The sequence below is a fragment of the Brachyhypopomus gauderio genome, chromosome 16 (genome assembly GCF_052324685.1).
Source record: "Brachyhypopomus gauderio isolate BG-103 chromosome 16, BGAUD_0.2, whole genome shotgun sequence".
NCBI lineage: Eukaryota > Metazoa > Chordata > Actinopteri > Gymnotiformes > Hypopomidae > Brachyhypopomus > Brachyhypopomus gauderio.
Genome location: NC_135226.1, coordinates 4,782,074 through 4,807,295, shown reverse-complemented (window position 1 = coordinate 4,807,295; position 25,222 = coordinate 4,782,074). Strand labels below are relative to the sequence as shown.

General features: G+C 42.6%; 4 protein-coding genes across 7 annotated transcripts; 2 read left to right on the top strand and 2 right to left on the bottom strand.

Moving 5' to 3' along the window:
• Positions 1-2,714: 2,714 nt before the first annotated feature.
• On the bottom strand, positions 2,715-8,511 carry calm3a (calmodulin 3a (phosphorylase kinase, delta)). The gene is made up of 6 exons (XM_076977225.1): positions 8,348-8,511; positions 6,190-6,220; positions 5,760-5,903; positions 5,407-5,513; positions 5,029-5,164; positions 2,715-4,227 (listed from the first exon to the last, which is right to left on the bottom strand). Exons 1-6 carry the CDS (start codon positions 8,348-8,350, stop codon positions 4,199-4,201), a joined length of 450 nt encoding a protein of 149 aa, XP_076833340.1. The 5' UTR covers positions 8,351-8,511; the 3' UTR covers positions 2,715-4,198.
• A 3,808-nt stretch (positions 8,512-12,319) lies between these two features.
• Positions 12,320-17,965, top strand: slc37a4a (solute carrier family 37 member 4a). Of its 4 annotated transcripts, XM_076976434.1 has the most exons (10): positions 12,320-12,496; positions 12,964-13,081; positions 13,366-13,649; positions 14,132-14,364; positions 14,685-14,928; positions 15,704-15,865; positions 16,167-16,252; positions 16,371-16,484; positions 16,718-16,856; positions 17,042-17,965. In XM_076976434.1, exons 3-10 carry the CDS (start codon positions 13,502-13,504, stop codon positions 17,206-17,208), a joined length of 1,293 nt encoding a protein of 430 aa, XP_076832549.1. In that variant the 5' UTR covers positions 12,320-12,496; positions 12,964-13,081; positions 13,366-13,501; the 3' UTR covers positions 17,209-17,965. The 4 variants fall into 4 exon arrangements, with proteins under 4 accessions (XP_076832549.1, XP_076832550.1, XP_076832548.1 ...); XM_076976435.1 differs by lacking the exon at positions 12,964-13,081; XM_076976433.1 differs by having other exon boundaries at positions 12,964-13,649.
• Positions 17,966-18,085: 120 nt separating this feature from the next.
• On the bottom strand, positions 18,086-19,705 carry trappc4 (trafficking protein particle complex subunit 4). The gene is made up of 5 exons (XM_076976436.1): positions 19,495-19,705; positions 19,087-19,261; positions 18,900-19,003; positions 18,663-18,789; positions 18,086-18,554 (listed from the first exon to the last, which is right to left on the bottom strand). The coding sequence occupies exons 1-5, from the start codon at positions 19,667-19,669 to the stop codon at positions 18,476-18,478; spliced, it is 660 nt and encodes a 219-aa protein (XP_076832551.1). The 5' UTR covers positions 19,670-19,705; the 3' UTR covers positions 18,086-18,475.
• A 110-nt stretch (positions 19,706-19,815) lies between these two features.
• LOC143478300 (centrosomal protein of 164 kDa-like) lies at positions 19,816-24,680 on the top strand. The gene is made up of 9 exons (XM_076977263.1): positions 19,816-19,843; positions 20,644-20,714; positions 21,192-21,326; positions 21,620-21,712; positions 21,937-22,011; positions 22,555-22,666; positions 23,619-23,871; positions 24,167-24,277; positions 24,522-24,680. The coding sequence occupies exons 4-9, from the start codon at positions 21,628-21,630 to the stop codon at positions 24,678-24,680; spliced, it is 795 nt and encodes a 264-aa protein (XP_076833378.1). The 5' UTR covers positions 19,816-19,843; positions 20,644-20,714; positions 21,192-21,326; positions 21,620-21,627.
• Positions 24,681-25,222: the final 542 nt, after the last annotated feature.

The window sequence follows — 25,222 nt, the reverse complement described above, 5'->3', positions numbered from 1 at the left end:
TATTGCATTAAATTACAAAAAAAAGAATTTTTATCAACAGAGAAATTCCCAATTCCTTGTCAATGCAAGGAACAAATACTCAAAATGCAGTCACTGTCACTTCCCAAAATGTGGAAAAACAAGTGCCAGGCAGAACTACTTTCAGTCCACCTGGAAAAGCTGGCAATTAATAACAGGTAATTGTCCCACTGCTTTATTTTATTTAATCACAACTACTTCCTGTATTTGGTCTTGACATCTGGTGCTCTTATGTTAGATCATGGGTTAAAGCAAGAAATTTTCATTTGACTGAAAATTTTTCCTGGCAAAAGACAATGCCAGCAATTACTGAAAATGTGGTGTAGTTGGGACACGGCCTCTTTTGCCTAATTCTACACAATAAACACATTTATAAAGTATATTTATCTAAACAGCCTGTGTAAGGACAGAAGAGAGAATGAACACCTGAGCAATAAATGTATTAAATGTGTATTTAATGGGAGTTATCTGGGGGTCCTCTTCCAGAAAATTATTTAAAGATCAAGTCAAATTTAGTGAATCCTGGTGAGTTTTAAAAGGTATGAAGCTCTCTTGTTTTTATCAGATTCACTATCGCAAAAACATAAGCCGTAAGATTACCTGCTTTAAGTAGGTATGTTACAAAAAAATGTAATGTCCAAAAATGGCAAATTAAATCACACCACTGGATAGAGCTTTTAAATACAAACAGAACAACACCATCCATGTTAAGCCTGGTTTAATCCTTTATACATGACGCAGCACGAGTGGCGTGAGCAGCGCGAGGGTCCGCACGCCGAAAATGACGTAATCGAGCTGGCTCCACCCGTGCACTTCTCGAATTTAGTAACTAACTTCGCGCGCGCAGCGCTTCAGCGCAGTGAACTAAGTCATGTTTGCCGGGTTCATACACCTTTACAAGGTGGAATTAAAGCACTTGTACGTCACCTTCAAGGTCCATTTCAACACGTTTTCAACGTTAAATTTAATTAAGTTAAATATTTATACATATACTCGAAATAATTCGCTTTTTATCAAATTATTTAATGGTTGTTTATTTTCAAAACGCCCAATCTTAACGTCTTCACGTTCTCTCATGTTTCGTCCTGGAATTACAAGAGGCTCGTATTTGTTAACGTAATACAAGAGAATTGTTCAGTCAGATAGCTATTTGTTGTGAAACGAAGTAGTTACATTTTCAAGCATTTTAAAGTACTTTAGCATAAATTCTAGCACTAATGCAACAATTGGTCAGGTAAATGTTCATTCCCGTTTTTGAGGGGTGTTTCTTTATACTACCACATATCGTTTCGGACTACACTGCAAAAAGAATGTGACGCAGCAAGTAGCCTCCGCCGTTCGCGTAGGTGTACGGAGTCGCGCGCTACGGTCACGCTAGGCAGGAGGGGGGTAAAAAACCTTTCTACGTAATGTCCGCAAATCTGAAGGCGGAATGAACCGCAAGTCAATCAAATGACACCGCCGTCATCCATCCAGCGCTAATGAGCGCCAGTGAGAATCATATTTCGGCCACAAAACATAGCACGCGCGTGTGTTGTTTATTATGATTTGACGGATTTTTTCCCCAAAAAAATCAAATGACGGAAATCCGTCGTAGTGACGGAGAACTTTAACCCATGTGTTAGATGAAATCTCCAAGTCATGTTTTCATTATTGTTTCTCATAAGGTCACCATCAACCTCCTTATGAAACATGAAAGATTCTCGAGGTGCATGGCTGAGTTCTTTCTTGCATCAGGTTCTACACAAGAAAAAGACGATATTGTACATATTCAGTATCGAACAAGATTCTGGTCATTTTTTTTAACTATGTTGATTCGTTTTTTTTAAGGTTTTTGAACTATTTATCTATTTTTTGATATCAGAAATAATATTCCATTTTATTTTAATTACATTGCTTTTGTTGTTTATTTTTTCCCTCTTTGGTTCTCTGAAATAAAAACTGTGGTATGTAACATTGACCAATAGTCAGTCTCTCTCTCTCATATATGGTACAAACAATAGCCTACCTAAAACAGCCAAATAGGGTGTAGGAACCAAGACAATATCTTTATATACACTAGCAAAACCGTTCAAATACTTTGCTGAATTTAGAATCCTTTCCAATAAAAACGAAGTAATGTGTGCTGTATTTTAATTTGAAAACATTCAAGATTCTTCATTAGATAACTGGCAGGCATGTGCACTGACGTTGTAGCTACCATGTTTCATCTGCCGAAAATAACGATCAAAAGTATTTTCTGCTATTTTTATACAAAAAGTGCTGGACTCCATAACTGACGTGAGATAACAGTCTGAGCCAGAGGCATTGCTCTTGGTTAGCGGCACGTGAGCGCAGCAACAGTACAGTACAATTTATGCACTAACTGGCTAACAAGCCATTTTTCTGAGACGTGTAGGTGGAATCACTTGAGTTATATTTGATAATACACACCATAATGTAAACCCAAATGTCCATGTTATATGGGGCCCAGTCTTCCTATCCAGTGGTCTGCATTATTTTCCTCACAATTCTAGGACTAGATATTTAGAAATTTAGCATGTGCTGACACCAGATTGCATCTCCGTCCCTTACAGCCCTGAGTTACCCAGCACTGAAACCTCAGGCCATGACCGGTCTTAAGACCATCAAAACAGCGCTGAGCATGAACACACAAGAACTCATGCGCACACACAGGAACACAGGCAACACCGGAGTGGGAGCAGAAACGTGGACATTTATTTTTATTGGAAACATTTATATTGTTTATATTTATCACATAATGAGCAACGCATAGTCCTATTACACTCCCCCTCTCCCTTTCCTCACCCCCATCACTAAAAAACTCGGAAAACACCACCAACCTCCAGAGCTTCCGAGTACAAGTCCACTACAAGCCAAACACACAGCTTAAATGGTCAAAACTGAAGCCCTCTTTGTCCCTCCACACTAGACCCTCATACACGTCCCCCCAAATCAGACTGCACATAAAGCGAAGATGAGCTGTGAAGCACTGAACAAGTGGTCGTGACAAACCCACAAGAGAGAGATGACCGGCATAAAGAGCAGTCAATTTCCCTGGTTGAAAACAAACATATATTTTACACCAATGTGTAAATACGTGTGTGTGTATATATGTGTATATATTAATACATTTTCCATCTCCTAATTTACTAGAAGTTCGAAGTTTAAGAGTACATGTCACATTTCCATGGTTAAAACAAAAGTCACACATCATGCTGTAACATCAACAGGCAATGCAAAGTTCACCAGACATCAACAGTGAAGACAGGTACGTTTAAAAAGCTCAACACTGGTAATAGCATTGACGAGTGCTTCCTTACACTGATAATAGTACTGATGATCACTCCTTAACAGCGCCCCCTCAGTCACACCCTCCACTCACAATGCAGCCGCTCACACTGCCTCCGCCTTCTGTGCAACGTACACGACAGGCATCTCGCCCAGCATGACTGGACCGAACCCATCCAACCCCCAGAACTCATCCAAACCCCAGAACCTTCCAGGAACCTCCCTCCAGCTCCCTGTCCAGATGTACATAGCCCGACACTGCGCTCAAACCGCATGGATACACCTTTCCAACATGTTGAAGTACACGGTATGATTTATAATACAGTGGCTGTGTAAAAACATCCAGTGGTTTGCCTTAGAAACTTTAGGCTGGACTGCAGCTGTTGAGTTAAAAAGTTAAAGCAGGACTTCACCACAAAGGGCTCATGCAACAGTAGTTCGTCTTAGTTTTGCTCTCTAATCAATCACAACTCTGACCTTGATAACATTTAACACATTGAATTTGGTTTATTGTGTTTCTTTAGCCATTTTTCTCATCGTTTGAAGATAAATGTTAACTGCAGGAATAGGCTGCCATCGTACATATGGTCTTCAACTCAGTCAACTTGTGTGCCACACCGTGCCTAACTGGGGCAGATCTGGAGACAACTGCTCCAAAATCACTCATGCAGTTATGCTTGGTCCATTCACATCTGCTGAAGCTACTCTGCACAAATTACTCTTTAGTTCTAGTTTGGTTGGAGTCTGCGGAATTTGTAACTGTATTATTATTATTTATTATTATTTGCTGAAGAAAATTTCAGATTTTTTTTCTAAAGACAGAGTGATCTTTTGAAGGACAAGCAATGAGAGAGATGCAGAAAGGACAAGACCTTTCACCTTTGACCTCTCACTTCGCAGTCATCATCTGCACAAACTCTAAAAAAAAGAAAAAAGGGAAAAAAGTCAGATTTAACTTCAAACATTAGACATTAAATAAATAAATTAACAGGAAATTAACTGCATGCATTGTCCCAAGTCCGTTTTCAAAAACTCTCATTAGAGAGGCTGCAACTCATGCTGCAAAAGAGCACAACTTCATAACGGCCATCAGACCTTCCACAACCCGCCACACGAGAAATACATGTAGCTCGTCTGAAACGATGGAGGGGTTGTAAGTGTAAGCAAAACTGTAGTGGGCAGAGCCACACCAGGGGATTTGGAAAGACACCCAGTATTCAGAGACAGACAGCCTAACCTCACGGTTCACCTGTGTCTCCCCGAGACAGACATCCCACCTTCGTAGTTCACCTGTGTCTCCCCGAGACAGACATCCCACCTTCGTAGTTCACCTGTGTCTCCCCGAGACAGACATCCCACCTTCGTAGTTCACCTGTGTCTCCCCGAGACAGACATCCCACCTTCGTAGTTCACCTGTGTCTCCCCGAGACAGACATCCCACCTTCGTAGTTCACCTGTGTCTCCCCGAGACAGACATCCCACCTTCGTAGTTCACCTGTGTCTCCCCGAGACAGACATCCCACCTTCGTAGTTCACCTGTGTCTCCCCGAGGACAGACATCCCACCTTCGTAGTTCACCTGTGTCTCCCCGAGACAGACATCCCACCTTCGTAGTTCACCTGTGTCTCCCTGAGACAGACATCCCTCCTTCGTAGTTCACCTGTGTCTCCCTGAGACAGACAGCCTACCTTCATAGTTCACCTGTGTCTGACAGCCTACCTTCGTAGTTCACCTGCCCGTCACCGTCGATGTCGGCCTCTCGGATCATCTCATCCACCTCCTCGTCTGTGAGCTTCTCACCTAGGTTAGTCATGACGTGTCGCAACTCCGCTGCACTGATATAGCCGTTACCGTCCTGTCAAGAGGGAAGGAAACCAGGCCAAAAACATCACGCACCCACCGCACTCATGTCAGTGTGAGTTTAACATCCCATAATAAACATGCCATGCACCCAAAGCTAATGACTACTGGCTGGATGGTTTAAATGTGTCTGGTGGTGTCAGGCTGAAACTGAAACGCCACTGAAAAAAAGACAGAAATGAGGTAAGAGAAACAAAGCTGGGAGCTGTGCGTCCAGGAAAGAACAGGGATGCATACCTTGTCGAAAACCCGGAAGGCTTCCCGGATCTCCTCCTCACTGTCTGTGTCCTTCATTTTCCTGGCCATCATGGTAAGGAATTCAGGGAAGTCTATTGTTCCATTACCTGATGACATATCACAGTTCATCAGAATCACTACAGCAAAGCAATAAATAAAACACGCGTGGCAAAATCAAGAAATCCAACTACAGCCTTTACTTTTATACAGCTCACTTTGCACATGAACCTGACAAGAACACAGCAGGACTGTGGTGGAACACAGCAAAGACAAGACAAGTGTTATCACTACTCAGCAGGACAAAGACAGGACACTGTCCTGCACTGAACTCTTCAGCAGCATGTAAGTCTCACCGTCAGCATCAACCTCGTTGATCATGTCCTGCAGCTCCGCCTCTGTGGGATTTTGGCCCAGCGAGCGCATCACGGTACCGAGCTCTTTGGTGGTGATGGTGCCGTCACCATCTTTGTCAAAGAGGGAAAATGCCTCCTTGAACTCTAGTGAATTAGAAAGAAAGTCAGTAGTCCCGTTAGTATCTTGCCAGCACCCTTCAATGTACAGGGAGTAGGAGAGACAGAGTTTTATCCACACTATCCCACAGAGACTCTGCCAGCAATTTACACAAGAACTGCTGCATCTGCACTTATGAATATGACCACAAGTCCCTAAAAACAGAACCAGTGGTTAAAGTGGCTGATGTCTGCTTCGCTCAGGTTCCAGTGTGTGGGTTGGCAGGGGTGAGGAGAGCAATGTTAGGCCAAACAAAAAAAAGAGTGCACTCACCAGCAATCTGTTCCTCAGTCAACTGATCAGCCTGTGAGGAAGAGAGATGAAGTTAGACTCAAGGCAGCATCACCACACAAACACACACCAGCTGTGTGGCGTTTCTACACCTCTGACTTAGAGACTGTGACGAAGGACATGTGCAAATGTTCCTCAACCTAAAATAGCCATGCTGGGTCTAATGAGAGGGTGCCCCCAAGAGTGTCGCTCAGGTAGTACAAGACTGCACTTCACAAAAACGCACTTCATTACGCAGCTGCTCAACTGTGTGGGTGCTGCTGAAGGGACATTTTACTGTATTTCATCACAGTTCAGTCACCTCACACACGGACAAATGCTCTATGGGCAGTGAATTTTCTGCCCTTAATAAATTCAGTCGTTAAGTTTATAAATGTTTAAAAGAGACTCTAGGAATGTTTATTAGGAAAACAACCATGTCTAGCCTATTGCTTTTTTTATTGGTGTGCCTTGCTGTAATTGCCAATAACGACCTTTACAATACAGAAATGCAAACCAAGGTTCTGGAGAATAAATCATAAATCTGTGCATTACACACATTTTTTATGAAGACAATATAGCCAGGGCATGTGTGGAGACAGGAAGAATCTAGATTCACAATCTGCACCCTAGTGTAGGAGGTGTGCTGTGTGAACAGACACAGAAAGCTTCACAGACACAAGACTACTGCAGCGCAGGCTGAAGGGGACTGCTGAGCCAGGCCTTCAGGAGCGTTAGACTACAGTCTTCCTGTGGTGAAGCTGCTTACTGTTCAGGAGCTGAAACGCTGCGAAGTTGAGACACCTGGTCAGAAAGCACATGCTGTGACATCAGAGAATGGGAGGTGAAACCCTTTAGAGGAGCCAGGTTTTGGTCGAGGGCCCTGAACAGCCATTTTTAACGAAGCAATTACAATCAAGCAGAGCACAAGGGACCAAATATTTGTCATGCAACAGAAGTCCTCCGGTCTGGTCTGGTGTGGTCCGGCCCACAGGGGCGCTACACAAGGAGGTAGGCCTATGTGTGCACTGCAGATTTGACCAAGGACATTCAAGATTTGCCCTGCAGCTATTCATCATGATGAACAAAACAAAAACTACAAACCCACAACCACAATACTGAACAAACTTAAAACTGGTATAATGTGCTAGTATAACGTCACTAGTCCAGACACTTCTTTCTCCTTATTTATAATTATTGACATGTATAAATATGAAGGGTGCAAACAGTATCATATCTGAAGGCAGGTTTTCCCAATCAAGGGAGGTTACATGTTTTGCACAGTGAAAGAGGTGATAAGTGTTGCATTAGGTGTGTGGGGCTACGTGTTGGACGTGACCAGAGTTATTACTCCTTTAATGTCTTTAAGGTCAAATTCTGCATTGAAGAACATTGATGAGACAGATTTCAACGAGTTGCTACAAATCCACGATGTTCGTACGACTCGTGGAAAGCACAGGCCGGCGTCCACTCCGTTCTGGGTGCTGCAAACTCAGTGCCAGGGTGCTGCGGTACCGCCGCTGGTTCGGGTCCACGCAGGGAGGGTGGGGGCAGTGCTCAGCGGTGCGTCTGCAGCCGGCTATCGATCTCGCACAACTCACCTTTCTGCCATATTCCTAAAACATCCAAACACAACGACTAACGGGGTCCAAACCCGGACTGTCCGGTTCTGCGGAAACGCTGCGCCGCGTCGCTAATGTTAGTGTAGCCGGGTTATTTTGGTACCACATGTGATTATCCCGCCCACCCGTGTTCTCCTAAAGGCAATGGGCCTCGTACCGTTAATAGTAGCCCGGACTAAACCGTTAAACGGGTGTGGGGTTTAGACCGGGCCTAAACGCGTCGTCTGTCAAAAGAGCCGCCGTTCAAAAGTCGAGCTTGTCGTCCACATTTCGTTTGACAGCCACGGACCGCCGTTCGTTTATCGTCTGAACACGTCGGTGGGACGTAACACGGACATTATGTTTTTGTGGTGGATTTGCAGTCTTGTTCGGTTAATGGCGAAACTAACCCCCCCCAGATTATTCACCTTAGATTATTCACCTCAGATATTCACCTCAGCGCCGCCCGCGCGCGCGCCAGCCAGGCAGTTAGCAACCCAGCTAACACGTTACCGTCGAATATCTATTCGGATAACTTGCGAGCGAACATCATGACTTACCATTTTATTCGCAAATTAATTAAAGATCCACTCGGTGACCGCGTAGTCCGCAAAATGAGATTCCCGTTGGACTTTTACAAAAATGTCAAGACCTTGCACGCTAAGTATAACCTGAGGGATCTTTGGTATGAAAAGACATGGAAGTTGAACCGGATCTCATTTTCAGGCCACTGTACCGACACACGGGGTTGGTCTGCCTACGCGTACACCATATCCCTCCGCGGGATTACATTATTTATCTGAGGTAATCACAAAATGTATTGTTCTTAACATTATATTTGTGTTTGTCCATTTGCGCTGGAATACACAGAGAACACTTCTGCATACATCCAATTTCCCCATCCATCACGTCCTGTTACTGGACAGGTTACTAAACAGTTACTAAACAGAATATTTAATATTTGGCGATCGACGAGCTGTTTCTGTGTCACACAAGGCACTCCGCACGCACTTCAGTTGCGCCGTAGTGTTGGGCTGTTGTGCACTGTGCATCACATCAACGTATAATTAATAAGTTATAAAACAACGGATTAAAACAACTTTATTTTAAGTGATTTTTTACTAACAAAAATATTAGATTTTTAAATAATTTCTGTCATTATTTCGAAGTGCGTTTTAAATAATGTCAAGACAAACATGAGTCATACAACAATCACTGCATTCCTTTCAGCTTTAAAACTCATGGCCATGCAAATGAGATTTGGCTCCCTCTACTGGCTAAAAAGAGAATAGTCCATAAAAGCAAATCGCAGAGCAACGCGTGTTCGTCAAACGTACAGTCATGGCCAAAAGTTGAGAATGACACAAATATTATATTTTCACATGATCTGCTGCCCTCTGGTTTTTATGTGTGTTTGTCAGATGTTTATCACATACAGAAATATAATTGCAATCATATTATGAGTAACAAAAGCTTTTATTGACAGTTAGAATGAGTTAATGCAGCAAGTCAATATTTGCAGTGTTGACCCTTCTTCAGGACCTTTGCAATTCTCCGTGGCATGCTCTCAATCAACTTCTGGACCAAATCCTGACTGATAGCAGTCCATTCTTGCACAATCAATGCTTGCATTTTGTCAGAATGTGTAGGTTTTTGTGTCCACACGTCTCTTGATGATTGACCACAAGTTCTCAATGGGATTAAGATCTGGGGAGTTTCCAGGCCATGGACCCAAAATCTCTCTGTTTTATTCCCTGAGCCATTTAGTTATCACCTTTGCTTTATGGCAAGGTGCTCCATCATGCTGGAAAAGGCATTGTTGATCACCAAACTGCTCTTGGATGGTTGGGAGAAGTTGCTCTCGGAGGACATTCTGGTACCATTCTTTATTCATGGCTGTGTTTTTAGGCAAGACTGAGAGAGCCGATTCCCTTGGCTGAGAAGCAACCCCACACATGAATGGTTTCAGGATGCTTTACAGTTGGCATGAGACAAGACTGGTGGTAGCGCTCACCTCGTCTTCTCCGAACAAGCTGTTTTCCAGATGTCCCAAACAATCGGAAAGGGGATTCATCAGAGAAAATGACTTTACCCCAGTCCTCAGCAGTACACTCCCTGTACCTTTTGTAGAATATCAGTCTGTCCCTGATGTTTTTTCTGGAGAGAAGTGGCTTCTTTGCTGCCCTCCTTGAGACCAGGCCTTGCTCCAAGAGTCTCTGCCTCACAGTGCGTGCAAATGCACTCACACCTGCCTGCTGCCATTCCTGAGCAAGCTCTGCACTGCTGGTAGCCCGATCCTGCAGCTGAAACACTTTCAAAAGATGGTCCTGGCGCTTGCTGGTCTTTCTTGGGCATCCTGGAGCTTTTTTGGCAACAATGGCATCTCTCTCCTTGAAGTTCTTGATGATGCGATAGATTGTTTACTGAGGTGCAATCTTTCTAGCTGCGATACTCTTCCCTGTTAGGCCATTTCTGTGCAGTGCAATGATGACTGCACGTGTTTCTTTAGAGATAACCATGGTTAACAGAAGAGAAACAATGATGCCAAGCACCAGCCTCCTTTTAAAGTGTCCAGTGGGGTCATTCTTACTTAATCATGACAGATTGATTAAGCCCTCCAGCCCTGTCCTCATCAACACCCACACCCGTGTTAATGGAGCATTCACTGAAACGATGTTAGCTGGTCCTTTTAAGGCAGGGTGCAATGAAGTTGAAATGTGTTTTGGGCGATAAAGTTCATTTTCTAGGCAAATATTGACTTTGAAATTAATTGCTGTTAAGCTGATCAATCTTTATAACATTCTGGAGTATAATTGCCATTATAAAACCTGAAGCAGTAGACTTTGTAAAAATTAATATTTGTATCATTCTCAAAACTTTTGGCCATGACTATACACTACTCGAAGATTTATCACATGGAAACCTACACGAGTTCTCCCAGAGCAGGAACGAGTGTGTTCAGTGCTACAGTGTGTTCCAAGAAACTGCTCGGTGCTTGCACAGTGGGGTGGGTGACACTAGCCTTTGTTGAGCATCTCTTCTTTAAACGGAGCATCTGATTATATATTAATGCTTGTGTTTTGATGAAAGTTATTGGACATGGCTACACCACCCTTTCCCTCAGGCACACGCAGTGACAGGAGGGACGCTCCCTGAAGCAGAACTGGCACGTGACGGGTTCACGCAGACGTGACCCCTGCGGTGTCGAGGCGCTCCAGGCAACAGGAGAAGAGCTCACCGTGCTGCGCGTGCTTCACACCAGCGCATGCGCAGCAGCCGAAACGCAGCGGGATCCAGTTCAGCGTCTCTCTGGTGATGATGGACACGAGGCTAAAGACAGGGTGTGTGCATAAAACGCCCAGGAGGATTACTGGGATTACTGAGCTTATAGAATCACTTCTTTCTGAAGGTCTCAAAACAGAAGCACACGGACTCGAGGAAGCTCCCGTTTTCCACTGTGAGGTGGAGTCCCGAAGCAGGACACGCCAGCACAAACCAAACCGCTGCCATGACCAGAGCAACATGAGAGCTTCCAGGTCTCCCCCTGTCTTCTCCGCTCGCAGCCCCTGTGCTGAGATGGGTGATGGCACTCCCTCAGCCCAGTGCTGCGTTCATGACATCTGCACAGCACATATGCGGTGAGGGTGATGACACGTTCCAGAAAGAGGTTAAAGAACAGGAAAGGCAGCTGCACACCCTTTCAGCCCGAGGAAGACCTTTCCAAGGAGGGAAGCAGGTGCTTTCATTCCAAACCCTGTAAAATGTGCGGAATTACTATTTGAAATGATTTGACTCTGCAAGATCCTACTGTAAACTGCTTCAAACATTTATCAAAGAATAAATTAATGCAATGTTGCTGCTAAGCCCTCACCGCACTTCAGAGAACAGAAGTAACACCTGAAATAAAGAATTGCAGAATCACAATCACAGAATCACATAATGAGTTCAATAATCAATAATATTTTATACAACAAATCTGAAAGGATATTGTGACACCTGAGAAAAATCTGTCATGACTATCACATACTCACACTATTTCCCAGTAACATAAATTCTGATTTAATCCAGGTATATTGCTGTATCAATACTCGATTAAGAAACTGCATTTGTGACTTAAAGAGAAAAGACAGACAAAAAACTTTCTACTGCTTACCATTCTTGTATACCCATACACAGAAGACAAATGGCGACATTAGCACAGGAACGTACCTGTAGTGGAAACAGTTGCCACAAAGCTCCAGAGTTTTAATAACTCTGTTATTAAATAATAATTCTTCAGTTTTAATCAAATTTAGCTAAATTCAGGTCAACTTCATCATTAGATATGTACACACTGTGTACAATGTCATGAAATGCAATTTAGGTGTACACATATCGGATTTGTATTTACATATCACAGATGTCATAACATAAGCTATAGTTGTACTATAACACAACATCAATAAATCAATATCCACATGTTGAAAATCACTCTTGTTGAAAGAACGGTATATACGCCCATTCCTGAAGAGAAAGACTACATTAACCACAATGCATCAGAGTGTTTGGGAAAGGCGAGACCAACATCACATCAGCTCGAGGAACTGCGGTTCTGGAATTTGATTAAAAATTTCAGAAGAAAAAAATAACCTGGATGCTTATTCTGCAACACGTCGACAAGGAAAGTTTTTAAAGTTCAAAAATGTTTCGCCGCTTTAGACGTTTTCGAGGTACCTTGCTAACTTTTTTCACGGAAGTAAATAGCCGCATCCTAAGCTTAAGTTACATGTTACCATTGAGAAAATATATTAGTGCTTGTACTTCCTTTATATACCCACAATAGCATGTGTCTAGTCAGATTATCGAACCATCGATTATTTTCGACATGAAATGGATTTGAAGAAGTGATGTGACCTTTCAATAGTACATGTCCCGAAGTTCAGACTGCTGGCAGACTGCTACGTGTCGAGTGTGACTTTCCTAATAAGATGCCAGCTCATATGTACAACACCTGAGAACAGTGTGTGTGTGTGTGTGTGTGTGTGTGTGTGTGTGTGTGTGTGTGTGTGTGAGGGAGAGATAGAGAGGTTGTGTGCATGCATGCATAATCAATCAGGTAAATATGAGAATAAAAATTATTAAATTAGGATTAGCTTCAACCATAACATAATTATCTGAGACATCTATAATTTTCTAGTACCCAAGCTTTGGAGGAAGCCAGTCCCCTAGAGGCTGTGGTTCCTGCTATCTCCTGCTCGGTCACCCCCAGTGATCAGACCTATCCTGGAGCTTGACTGAGAGGCAGACTACCCAAAGTAAATCATTAATCTCTCCAGCTGAAGTTTATCTTCAGGAACATCGCATGCTGAACTCGGCAACCCAATTTACAGAACATTTGGATTTCCAAGGCAAAGCTGTATTAAAGGTTTTGGACAGTACAAGAAATGGTACACCTCAATGTCACAATGTCGTACAAGGTGTAATGACAGCATATCTTCAGACTGCCGTACCTTTGAAAACAACAGTGAACCTCAGAACACCTCCAGGTTGACCATTAACCTCATTATTGATTACAACATTTTCTCCCCCATCCTACCAGTTACCTACAGTGCTTCTCAACAACTCCTGATGCAAAGTTCATATCCCCACTCTACACGGGTTAAGCACTAACACCCGTGTTCGACTGGACACCGTCCTGAAGTCTTCTTTGTCATTACTTGAGATCTGAAGCAGCCATGGCGAAGTCTGGATATGGTTACTACCGAACTTCGATTTTCCTTGCCATGTTTGTGGGCTACACGTTGTATTACTTCAACAGGAAGACGTTCTCTTTTGTCATGCCCTCCCTGATGCAAGATATAAAGCTGGACAAGGATGACTTAGGTGAGATCAGCGCGTTTCACCATGATGGTTCACTCTGACGTCTTACGTTTGTATGAGCTGTATGTCCTGCAGTTACATGTTTTAGAAGCACGTCATCTGTAGTTTATTAGACTGGCCATGTTGTCAATTTATCTTTTCTTCAATCCCTTAATTTAGCATAATTTGTATGTTAATAGTACATACTCTTGTTTTTAATTAACTTTATTTTTTGTATTTATACTGTGTTTTTATTTTTTTATTTGTAAAGCCCCTTGAAATGCCATGTGTATGAAATGTGCTGTATGAACAAACGTACCTTTCACACAGCCCTAATGCCCTGCAAGATGTTTAGTTTTGTTGTAATTGTACCTTGACAGTAACTGAAGTTTAGCTAACCTGAAATGACAGATTGTCTGACAGTTATTTTCTCAAATCCTGCCATTTCAGAGACATAATCTAAAATCTGAAGAAGTTCTCCTCACAGTTGTTTCATTTGTTTGCAGGTCTCATCACTAGCAGCCAATCTTTGGCTTATGCAGTTAGCAAGTTTATTAGCGGGGTGCTGTCTGATCAGATCAGTGCACGATGGCTGTTCTCCACTGGCCTCTGCTTGGTGGGAGCCATTAACGTGCTCTTCTCCCAGTCCTCCACGGTGGCCGTGTTCTCCATTCTCTGGTTCCTGAACGGCCTGGGTCAGGGCTTGGGATGGCCCCCTTGCGGTAAAGTTCTGCGAAAGGTGTGGAACGTGCTGATTTATTTACATTAGTTATATTTATACACGTTCCTTTTCAGTTAATGCTTGTCACGTTAGCTGTCGTGTCCACACGTTCACGTTTATTTGTTGAGTTTACCAACAGAAAATGTGTTCGTTGTATTCAAAATGCAAATTAGCAGATATGTTATCGTCTACAAGATTTTGTCGTTTGCTGTGCCGACACTGACAAGCGACTGTCAGAGATCAGTGGGTGGGGAGGATCACTGACTGTTGTGCTTAAAAAAAGTTTTAATGGCCACATTTAATTAGCACATATCTGCTGTTGGTCTTGTTGCCCTCAGTGGTTCGAGCCGTCTCAGTTTGGGACGTGGTGGGCGATCCTCTCCTGTAGCATGAACTTGGCTGGGGGCCTGGGGCCCATCGTCGCCGCCCTGTTGGCACAGAGCTACAGCTGGAGGACCACGCTCTTCATCTCCGGCCTGACCTGCGTGGGCTCGTCCGTCTTCTGCCTACTGGTCATCCGAAATGAACCCAGTGATGTCGGTTTGCCCAGTATCGACGCTGGTCTCAAGAAAGGCAAAGCAGGTGTGAACGTGTGGGCGGTTCCCATAACCAGTGTTGTGGTAGTGAGAAAATCACCAGGGTATATTTTCTCTCTAGAAATGTCTAGACTTTCTTTGTGCCTGTTCTCTGAGAGACAAATGCCTGTTCTTGTGAACTCTTGGACTCCACTGTCAGACAGAGGTCTGTGTACAAGCAAATTCTTACTCTTTTGCGTGCAAGCATGCAGAGTGTTGTAGTGGACTCTGGACCAGTGTACCCCCAACACGAGGGCAGAGGCTGCCGTAGAATTAGTGTAGTACATGCATGGGCTGTAGCAGTGAAATATGCTCACTCCTTAGGGCAAAGCTGAGAGGAATGTGCTGAGAAGATCTGCCATTTTAGCTACTGAAGTGAAATCTCGGATCCTGAGACAGATATAATCTCAGTGCCAAATGGCTCTGATGGCCAAATGGTGTTTTGCATGGCATTGTGATAAGGTCACTCTATACAACAAAACTGTTTAACTCATCAGGTGATAGTTGTGACTGCATCCTGTTCAATCGTAGCTGTAATAAATCTAAGCATATATCTGGATTATACTGGGTTTTTATAACATTTTTTTCTATTTTGTATTTTTGTAGGATACATATCCGTATAATACACATGACACATTCCAAATAAAATCCCTGGTTTCAGGCAGGGTGAATCCAGTGCCCTTGTGACCTGAACAAGCCCTGATGGGCATACTCTGCATGTGGCCAAAGGCTAGATTTCACAACAAGCGTCATCATTGTTATCCTCTGCCCCTCAATTCTAGGTTCCAGTAAAGACCCTGAGAGCACCTTGTGGGAGTTCCTCCTGTCTCCATATCTATGGGTGCTGTCGCTAGGCTACCTGGTGGTGTTTGGAGTCAAGACTGCGTACACAGACTGGGGGCAGCTGTTCCTAATTCAGGATATGGGCCAGTCACCTCTTATGGGTACTGCTTCAAGGCTTCTGGCTCTGTCAGAATTAAAGTCCTACCCTATGAATGTGTTTTAATGGTACATTGTTTGGAATGTGCAAAGCTAGTGATGATGTATTAAGCAATATCCGTTTGCTGAGTCATCACTAATTGGAGAATGCCCTAAAACCTCTGTTTTTGAGTTCCTGCTCTCACAGGAACAAAATGTTTTTGAACAAACCTGCACTGAATTTTTCAAAATATTTGCTTTACTGAATTGCTGATCAACAGGTTAATTAGCTTCAGGTCGGTGATATGTCCATATTTCCCCACCCAGGCAGTTCTTACATGAGCGCCCTGGAGTTTGGGGGCTTGCTGGGGAGTTTAGCAGCTGGTTACCTGTCGGACAGGGCGGTCGCTCGGGTACGTACACACATACACTCCAACTTTGGTTCTGGGAAACCTCATAACGTCTCGCCAACAGTTTGGCCTGTTTGCAGTGTATGTGTGTGTGTTTGTTTATTTGTTTGTCTAACTCCAGCAAGGTTTGCGTGTCTATGGTAACCCCCGGCATGGCCTGCTGCTGTCTATGATGGCAGGGATGTATGTCTCCATGTACCTCTTCCGCACAACTGTCACTCAAGACAGCTCAAATGTGAGTTCACAGCCTTCTGAGGCTTTAACGTAAGATACATATTTGTTATTGGTGGAATAAAGTCAGAGTGCAACACACTGTACATTATATGCAAATGTAGGTATCAAAATGAACTAGTGACATAAAATAACAAGAGTGACCACAACACTTAAGGAACACTTAGCGATTTCAGATCCCGCCAACATGAAGAGCTCCCTCACAGCCTTGTTACTGATGCAATTCAACAACTCCAGGTTTGGATCCTGTTTTTGGGGGCTACCTTTGGCTTCTCATCTTACGGACCAATCGCGTTGTTTGGAGTCATAGCCAATGAGAGCGCGCCCTCCAACTACTGTGGGACCTCCCACGCCATTGTTGCCTTGATGGCAAACGGTAAGCGCATCTAAAAAAAAAAATCTTTAAATATCTGGGGTTTAATTATTGTTAGTGGGATTCATCTCAACGGTACAAACACTTAATTAAATGTCATTTTAATTAAATACAAGTTCCTTGCATTAACATTTTATGACGTTATTGAAAGTCTGATGTGATGCTGGTGGCTTTTATTTTGGGGGCAGTTGGAGGTTTCCTGTCTGGGTTACCATTCAGCACCATAGCAAAGCATCATGGTTGGAACACAGCATTCTGGGTAGCTGAAGTGACCTGTGCCGTTACAACCGTTGCCTTCTTCCTTCTGAGGAACATTCAAACCAAGATGGGACGTGTGGCCAAGAAGAGCGACTGAGCAGGCTGGGGTGTGTGTGTGCGCTTTAAAGAACAACTTTATATGAAACTGACATTGGGGAGGATGGTCAGAATGCTTTTGGAGCTGTAGTTTATGTTTCTGCTACCTCTGTAAACAACTGACCTCCAGGCTCATGTCATGGGGGATGAAATGTGCGTTGACTGAGCTACTATGAGCTGGAATTTCTGGATAATGCTGTACGTTCATCTCAATGCTGTCTTATTAAGATCACTTTAAAGTTTTAATGCTTGAAATACTTTCCAGGTTGAGGGATCAAATAGAAATCATTATTTAAAGATATTTAAATACCAGCTTTTTTTTAATCACAAGGCCTTGTCTTTAATGTGTATAACTTTATGTAAACACATTTGAAGTCTGTATCATTGCTACACAGTATAATTTATCTGTTCCAGTTCTTTTTCCTGGCTGTTGTACAAAGGATATTGTTTTCTGCCTCTACCAGATACTACCTGTATAGTTTAAGCTGTAAGTATTATGAAGTGTTATTATTGGTCATTTGAAAGGAATTTAAAATATCAAATGCTAACAGATTAAAAAGTTAAAAAATGCTTAGTATTAGAGCCCAAAAGATCAGTAATGTCCTATTTTAGTGTAATTTTAGACTCAAATAGAGATTTTACAACTCCACTGGAATTTGTGAGGCTTTAGACATCAACATGGTCCTACCTCTGTTTTGTTATGAATCTGTATATGGTGTAGAAAAAGCTAAACTAAAATAAAGTTTTACATAATTTGACATTAATGGATGTTCTTTAAAACTAAACCTGTTTAAATATTAAGTAACTTTCCTCCTCAAAACAGAAAAACAGAACAGTATATAAATTTTCATGTGGTCAAAGATATGTCACACACTAGTTATTAACAACATTTAACTTTAATGTTGACTGATATTACACAAATATGTCCACAAAAAATATATTTATGAAGCTCACAGGTAAACTGGAAAGACTGGACTGACATTTATCAGGTAATGTCACAAATAAATATTTTCTGCCTTTCAACAAAACAAAATTGTCTCAGACGTCCCTGAGCAGCACAGGAAACAGTGAGATAGTGCCTCTTCCTGTCTGCCCTCATTAACTGCCACCCAAGCACAGCACAGGTTTTCAGTTCATTTTTGTTAGATGGGTCAAATTCATGCAATTATAAATCATATATTACATTATTTGTCAAACAAAAAAGAAAAGAATAGAAAAACAGCTGATCAGTGATGTGGTGCCGTGATACTCCCAGTTCGGTGGTGGGCTCAGGAGCCTGGCCCAAAAGTGCCAGCCTTCTCTGCTACTTCCAAAGCACTCTTCAGATTTTGGTCAAAGAGTTCACACCTGAAAGGACATCGTCACGTCATATACTAAAGTTCTGGCTCTTGAACGGATATACTTTACTGCCGAGTATGACGCACATAAGACCCAATGGCACACCACAGTACTAACCTGATAGGCATCTCTAAAGAGTAGAAAGGATTTTTTAAAGCAAAATCTGAATATATTTCATAGATCTTTCTCAGGAGTGCATCAATGCCAGACTGTCGGGGATCTGCAAGTACTATGAATTTAATACCTGTAAAAAAGTTTGAAACAACAGATATGCTCTTGCTGATACTCCACAAGAAAAGTACACATTAACGTATTTTATAGTTACACTTACACATTTTGGCGAAGCACGTTTACCTGTAAGTGTCTGAAAGCAATGTAGTTTAAACACATCTGTCTCCAGCATTTCAATCCCCGAGCTGCCTGCCTCAGGGGACAGCTGGGACCCGATGGCAAACAGCCTAACAACGAATAAGAGATGTTTGGGAATATAACAGGCGACTTCCACCAACACTAAACCGACTCCCTGTTGACCTCTACTCACGAGTGAAACATGGAAGCCAGCATCAGTTTCTCATTGGAGCTCAGGCGTGCTCGGCCGAACCGTATGGACACCGGATAGTTTGAAGGCTCCTTCAGGAACTCCATGATCTCCTTCCCCTCTGAGGTGAACCTGCCATTCACGTCCACTCCGTTGATGGAGAGAACAGCGTGGCCCACTGTTGAGGACACAACACCCTATTATAATGCATATATGGGTGATATATGGACGAATATCTGCCGAACAGAACCAGCTGTGTAGATGTAGATGTTTATTAGATGTAGAAAAGTCAAGTTAATCGCACAAACGTTGATAAATAATGACCTTTGACCTGTGTGGCTGACAGCTGACTGTTATCTGTTATACATGCAGCTCGTATTCACAACATACAACCACATACACATACAATACCTCGTATTCCATCGCGTTGTCCGAATGAAACAACGACCTTCTCGTCGTGAACCTTCAATACTATATCTAGAGGGAAACTAAACGTTTTCTCGACCTCTGTCCTAGGAACGGAGTTATCGTACTGGTAAATGAGGCCGCCCGCTTTGTTGACAACGTACACACTGAATATCGCCATCTTGCTGCAGCGCAGTGGGGAGGGGTCGGGTCACGTGACAGGATCTGCTTCCCGCGCAAGATTCATTTCCGAGTCATGGGACGCTTGTTCTGATTGGTTAAAACGGGCGCGCGTCTCTTTTACAGCCCGAATATCAATGAGACATTCTTTGCAGTGTTCTCCGAAACGATATGTGTTAGTATAAAGAAACACCCCTCAAAAACAGGGGAATGAACATTTATGACGAATTTTAATGTTGCTTTGTGTTTCAGGTTTGAATGTGCTGGAATTTAGGCTAAAGTATTTGAAAATGCTTGAAATTGTAACTACTTCGTTTCACAACAAATATCTATCACGTTAACAAATACAAGCCTCTTGTAATTCCAGGACGAAACATGAGAGAACGTGAAGACGTTAAAATTGGGCGTTTTGAAAATAAACCACCATGTGATTAAAAGCGAATTATTTCGTGTATATGTATAAATATTTAACTTATTTAAGTTTAACATGCTGGAAATATTGAACTGGACCTTTAAAGTGACGTACAAATGCTTTAATTCCACCTTATAAAGGTGTATGAACCCTGCAAACATGACTTTGTTCATTGCGCTGAGGCGCGGCGCGCGCTAGTTACAAAATTCGAGAGGCGCACCACCTCGCGAAGACAGCGCGCGAGACCCTCGCGCACGGGCGGAGCCACAGCGATTACGTCATTTTCGTCGAGCGGACCCTCGCGACGCGTCAAATATAAACTTTGTAATGTTTGGATTAGAATGTTTTGTTGGGAAGGTGGAATGTTTGGATTTCAATTTCGATGCTGAAAAGCTGAGAAGTGGTCGTATGACATTTTGCTGTGTGATATACAATCCTTACAAATATTACAAATATTACAAATAATATCTAATTTACAATTGCAGATATTTCTATTTGTTCTATATCTTTCTATCTTTCTATTCTTTCTAATTTTTTATCTTGAGAATGAGTTTTTTCCACAGGAGAACCGACCAGCCAAGGCCTGGGCAGGAACAGAAGAACTTCATAGACACACCAAGTTTTAACACTCATGGTGAGAAAAATATATTTTCATATAGGCCTACTGTACATAATTTTATACTTCTATGTAAGACAGTATATTTAGTTCTTATGAGTATGGATTTCCATAGGCTTATTCATAATAATTAAAAATTAAATATACACATTTATGTAGTAGGTTTCTAAGGTTCAGAAAAATAACATGTATATTTATTCTACTGATGACTGTCAAGATCTTTATTTCATGTGTACAGGATAATATAATTAATGGAGCATGGGTTATTTCTTTGATTTCTTTGACCATGGAAAAAGCAAATAAAAATAAACATTTTTAAAAAGAAACAGATTTCTAACATCACAAATTCTTAAGCATTCTCCCCACATTCTGATGACATCACATGGCACCATAGCCCTTGTTATAATCACTTGTTCATTGGGAAACACTTACAAGGCATTTGAGCCACACTTTGAGACGTGCTGGGTTTCACTTTACCTGCTGTGGGATTTTCAGGTGTGCCCTACAACCCCCAAGCGACAGTGATCCACGCGGATCCCTGTGGACCAGCACCCTTCCCTCACAGAAGGACGGCGGGACCCTCAGATGTCGGCCATGTTAACATCCCTGTAGAAGGACCACTCCACACTGGTACTGTGTAACACTGAAGATTACATGCATATTCAACAAACCAAATAACCATGCATGATGAAGTAGAAAAAAAAACATTTATTACATTTGTTTGTAAGGTCTGGCAGAGGTGCAGAACCATCAGCTTTCTGCACATGACCTGACCAGTAAAACATCAGTTTTATCAGAAAATATGACATGACATATTCTTCAACATTGTAATGAATTCAAATGGCACTGTAGCCCTTCTTATAGACCTGATGATCTTAACAGTACACATTCCTCTGTGCCCTGGGTGGGTGTTTTGCATTTAGGCCCTGACATGGAGAGGCAGAGACACCTTGCTCAGCCCCATGTTCAAGGCGAGGTCCTGAAACAGATGGATCCAGTCAACCTCCAGCCTGCTGGTGGGTATTTGGGTATTTTGGGTATAACGTTGCTTTGTGTGGAATGCTACGGTTGCTATGGACGCTATTATTGCTATGGAATTCTATTATTGGCTAGTTAGTTAGGTTAGCCTAGCGAACGGTACCACGGAGAGTTTAGAAACAATATGGCGAGGTGATCTGTCTACTGCACTGTTATTCGTATAGTACATAATCTTTTTCTTAATGTTCATTCAACATGACAGCAGATGCCCTTCGGAGACCAGTTGGAGACCAGTTGATCCTGGAAGAGGATGAGAATTATCTCCCATCTGAACAAGGTACATTAGCTGTCGCATACTACCTGTTACAGTTTAGGATCCCGGATAAAACTTTAACAGAGCCGGAGTGGCTAATTGGGAGATTCGGGAGGATTCTCGATGGGCCGGCTCATGTCAATCTCTAGTTTGGGCCGATTGGGATGGAAAAATAATTTTGGGCCGGATTTGGGCATGAAACTCTCGGGCTGAAAAAGTGGCCCACTCCGGCCCTGAAATTTAATATATGTTACTGAAATGGTATAATTTAATATCCACCATTGATAAAGTCTACAAGCTACAACAGTTCCATCATTTAAAAACTAAATTATAATATTGACATAATAACTTAATAATATATAATAATATTATAATATATAATAATAATATTAACAACACATGTCCAGTTGGGACTCCTGTATGTTCGTCCAAGCTATAGCTACACTTTATAACATAGAATCAATCTCCATGCATTATGGACTTAAATATTTGAATTTGTGGGATTTTGTCTTGATTTGAAAATATACTGATTGTGGGTATATTCTTCTTATCTGTATTGCTCCTCAGAGGTCCATGATTTTGCCAGAGAAATTGGCATTGACCCTGAGAGGGAGCCAGAGCTCCTATGGCTGGCCAGAGAGGTGGCTGTAGCCCCACTACCTCCTGAATGGAAACCCTGGTAGGACAAGCTCATTCTCATACAGTCACCCATAATGAAACAGTTTTCTTATCCTTACACACAGAGCAGTGAGCGTTGGTGTGAGCGTTGGTTCCTTTTAGAAAAATCCAAGCATACTCTAATGTGCCCTTAATTGAGGAATGGCTTCCATTCCAAGAACTCTACGTCTCATTCATGCTGGCTCGTTCATTCAGGTTCTCGATTACCTGACGTACCAAGGCCCTTTGTCCCCTGTAACTCAGTTATAATTTTAAGTACCATTTATAGAAGTAGGATGCATCAGGACTTTATTGTGAGTGTCATAATGTCACACGGACTCTCTGGAAGCTTGCAAGAAGTGGGCATTAAATCACTTATGACCTAGGTGATTAGATGAGCAAATTAGACAGCCCAACTTTTTTTTTAAAGACCATGGAACTGCAAGTCTGGAGAAGACTGAATAATTTGACTGGGAAATAAGATTGGGCAAGAGAAAATATAACAGGCAGAAGAGGATTGTTTTTGAAGTTGGGGAGTTTGATGTGACATGAAAGATCAGACACATTTTAACATATGAAATCATTTTTGGATTCTGTATTCAAATGGTTTGGGGGAAAGTATGTTATAACCTTATTGTCAGGTGTGACAGTGGTGTCAGTACCTTCATAGATAAAACACACAAAGACAAGATCCAGGAGATATTTAATGTTAGTTGTCCCCGAAACTAACAATTGCAAAGTATATAATTAATATTTCATCACTCTATGCAGCAGATTTGCTTGTAGACTTGGCCTTCTGGCACTATTAATCTGAGCAATGAGACCCAGAGCACCACTCAGTGTTTCAGATGTTGTCCTGTTGACACCTTTGTGGACAGTCCTGTGCTGGAGAACCTAGGCTTGTCTACATGTCATGTGTTTTTATGTGTGTGTTTATCTATGTGATGAGCTTGTCTCTCTTTCCTACTCTCCAGTCAGGATGGGACTGGAGAAGTTTATTACTTCAACTTCTCCACGGGCCAGTCCACCTGGGACCACCCCTGTGATGAGCACTACCGCCAACTAGTGGCCCAGGAGCGGGAGCGTGCTCACCACGGTCGGACTGCCTCTGCCATCTCAGGCTCCGCCTCCACAGGCACCATAAAGAACAAGGAGAAGAAGAAGAAGAAGAAAGAGAAGAAGAAGGAGAAAAAAAAGAAGGAACCAGAGGGACTGAAGGCCCCAAGAGTGAGTTTGGATCTGTGTACCCTAAAATGTATTTTATTACACAGCAGTTATATTTGTCACACTTTCTCTTCCATTCTACACATTCTTGACTGCTGTGTTTCTAATAACACTGAAATGAATTGAACAATTATTTGCTCATCGAAGTATATCAAAAGATTTAGGACAGCAGTCGCCTAAAGTTGAGCAGAAAGGAGAAAGAAAGCTAAATTGTGTGTGACATTCTGCTAAAGCTCTATCTCTCTCTCTCTCTCTCTCTCACACTCACACACTCACTCACTCTATCACTGTCTCTCAGCTGCTGGCTCCTCTGGCTCCACTGAGAGGAATGTGTGACCTTTCAGTTCCAGGACTGCGAGGTTCCCTGGGCAACTCCACAGACCTTCATCCTTTAAAGTCCTCACTAGGGGTAAATGTACGGTCTATATCCTCTAGTAGGGGTGAACATGTACAGTCTATATCCTCTAGTAGGGGAATGAAACCTCATTGTATACTTTTATAAGGTGGTGTAAGAACAAACCCTACATACGTCACTGGAGGTAAAAGAACACGTCACTCCTCTGCAAAGTTTAGCTTTTACCAAATTGACTTTGAAGTGATGGAGGTCTGAGTTCATGGCAGAGGTGTAGAGCGTATGATTATCTGTATCGTAGGATGTATCCAGAGCAAATTTGCATTCGCTAAGAGGACGACAGCTGGAGAGTCTGGCTCCGCCCATATTTAATTCAGATCTGGAGGTGGATGAAGAGGAGGAGGATGAAGAGCAGAAGGCGGCGTCTGTCCATGAGGTGAAAACACCTGCTAGAATATAATGCTCTGATTTTTAGCTCACTGTCACCTTTGTAGTCTTTACAGTGCAGTAAAGTATGAGGAATGATTTTCTGTATCCGTGTTGCGGTGTGCGTTTGTGTGTACGTAGAGTCTGCTAGGGTCATCAGACCTGTTGCAGAACATACACTTGGACCTGGACATCCTGAAAGGGGGACTGCAGTATGAGGTGGCCACGATGTTCTTCACTCTCCCTCACACACACATTATGTTCCCAGCTTTTCACACACATTTATACAGCGCCACTAACATCACTGTGTGTGCTCACGTGATCTTGGTGTTACTGTAGCACCTTGCTCTACCTTTCACACACACACACACACACACACACACACACACACACACACACACACACACACACACACACACACACACACACACACACACACACACAATGATCTTGTGAATGTCTGTACATGCGTGTTTATGCATATGTGTTTGCATGTGTTGGTGTGTTTGTCTGTGTATGAGCAGGACAGTGAAGTCAGTGGCAGTGCTCCTGTGGAGGAGAGATCCGAACCAGAAC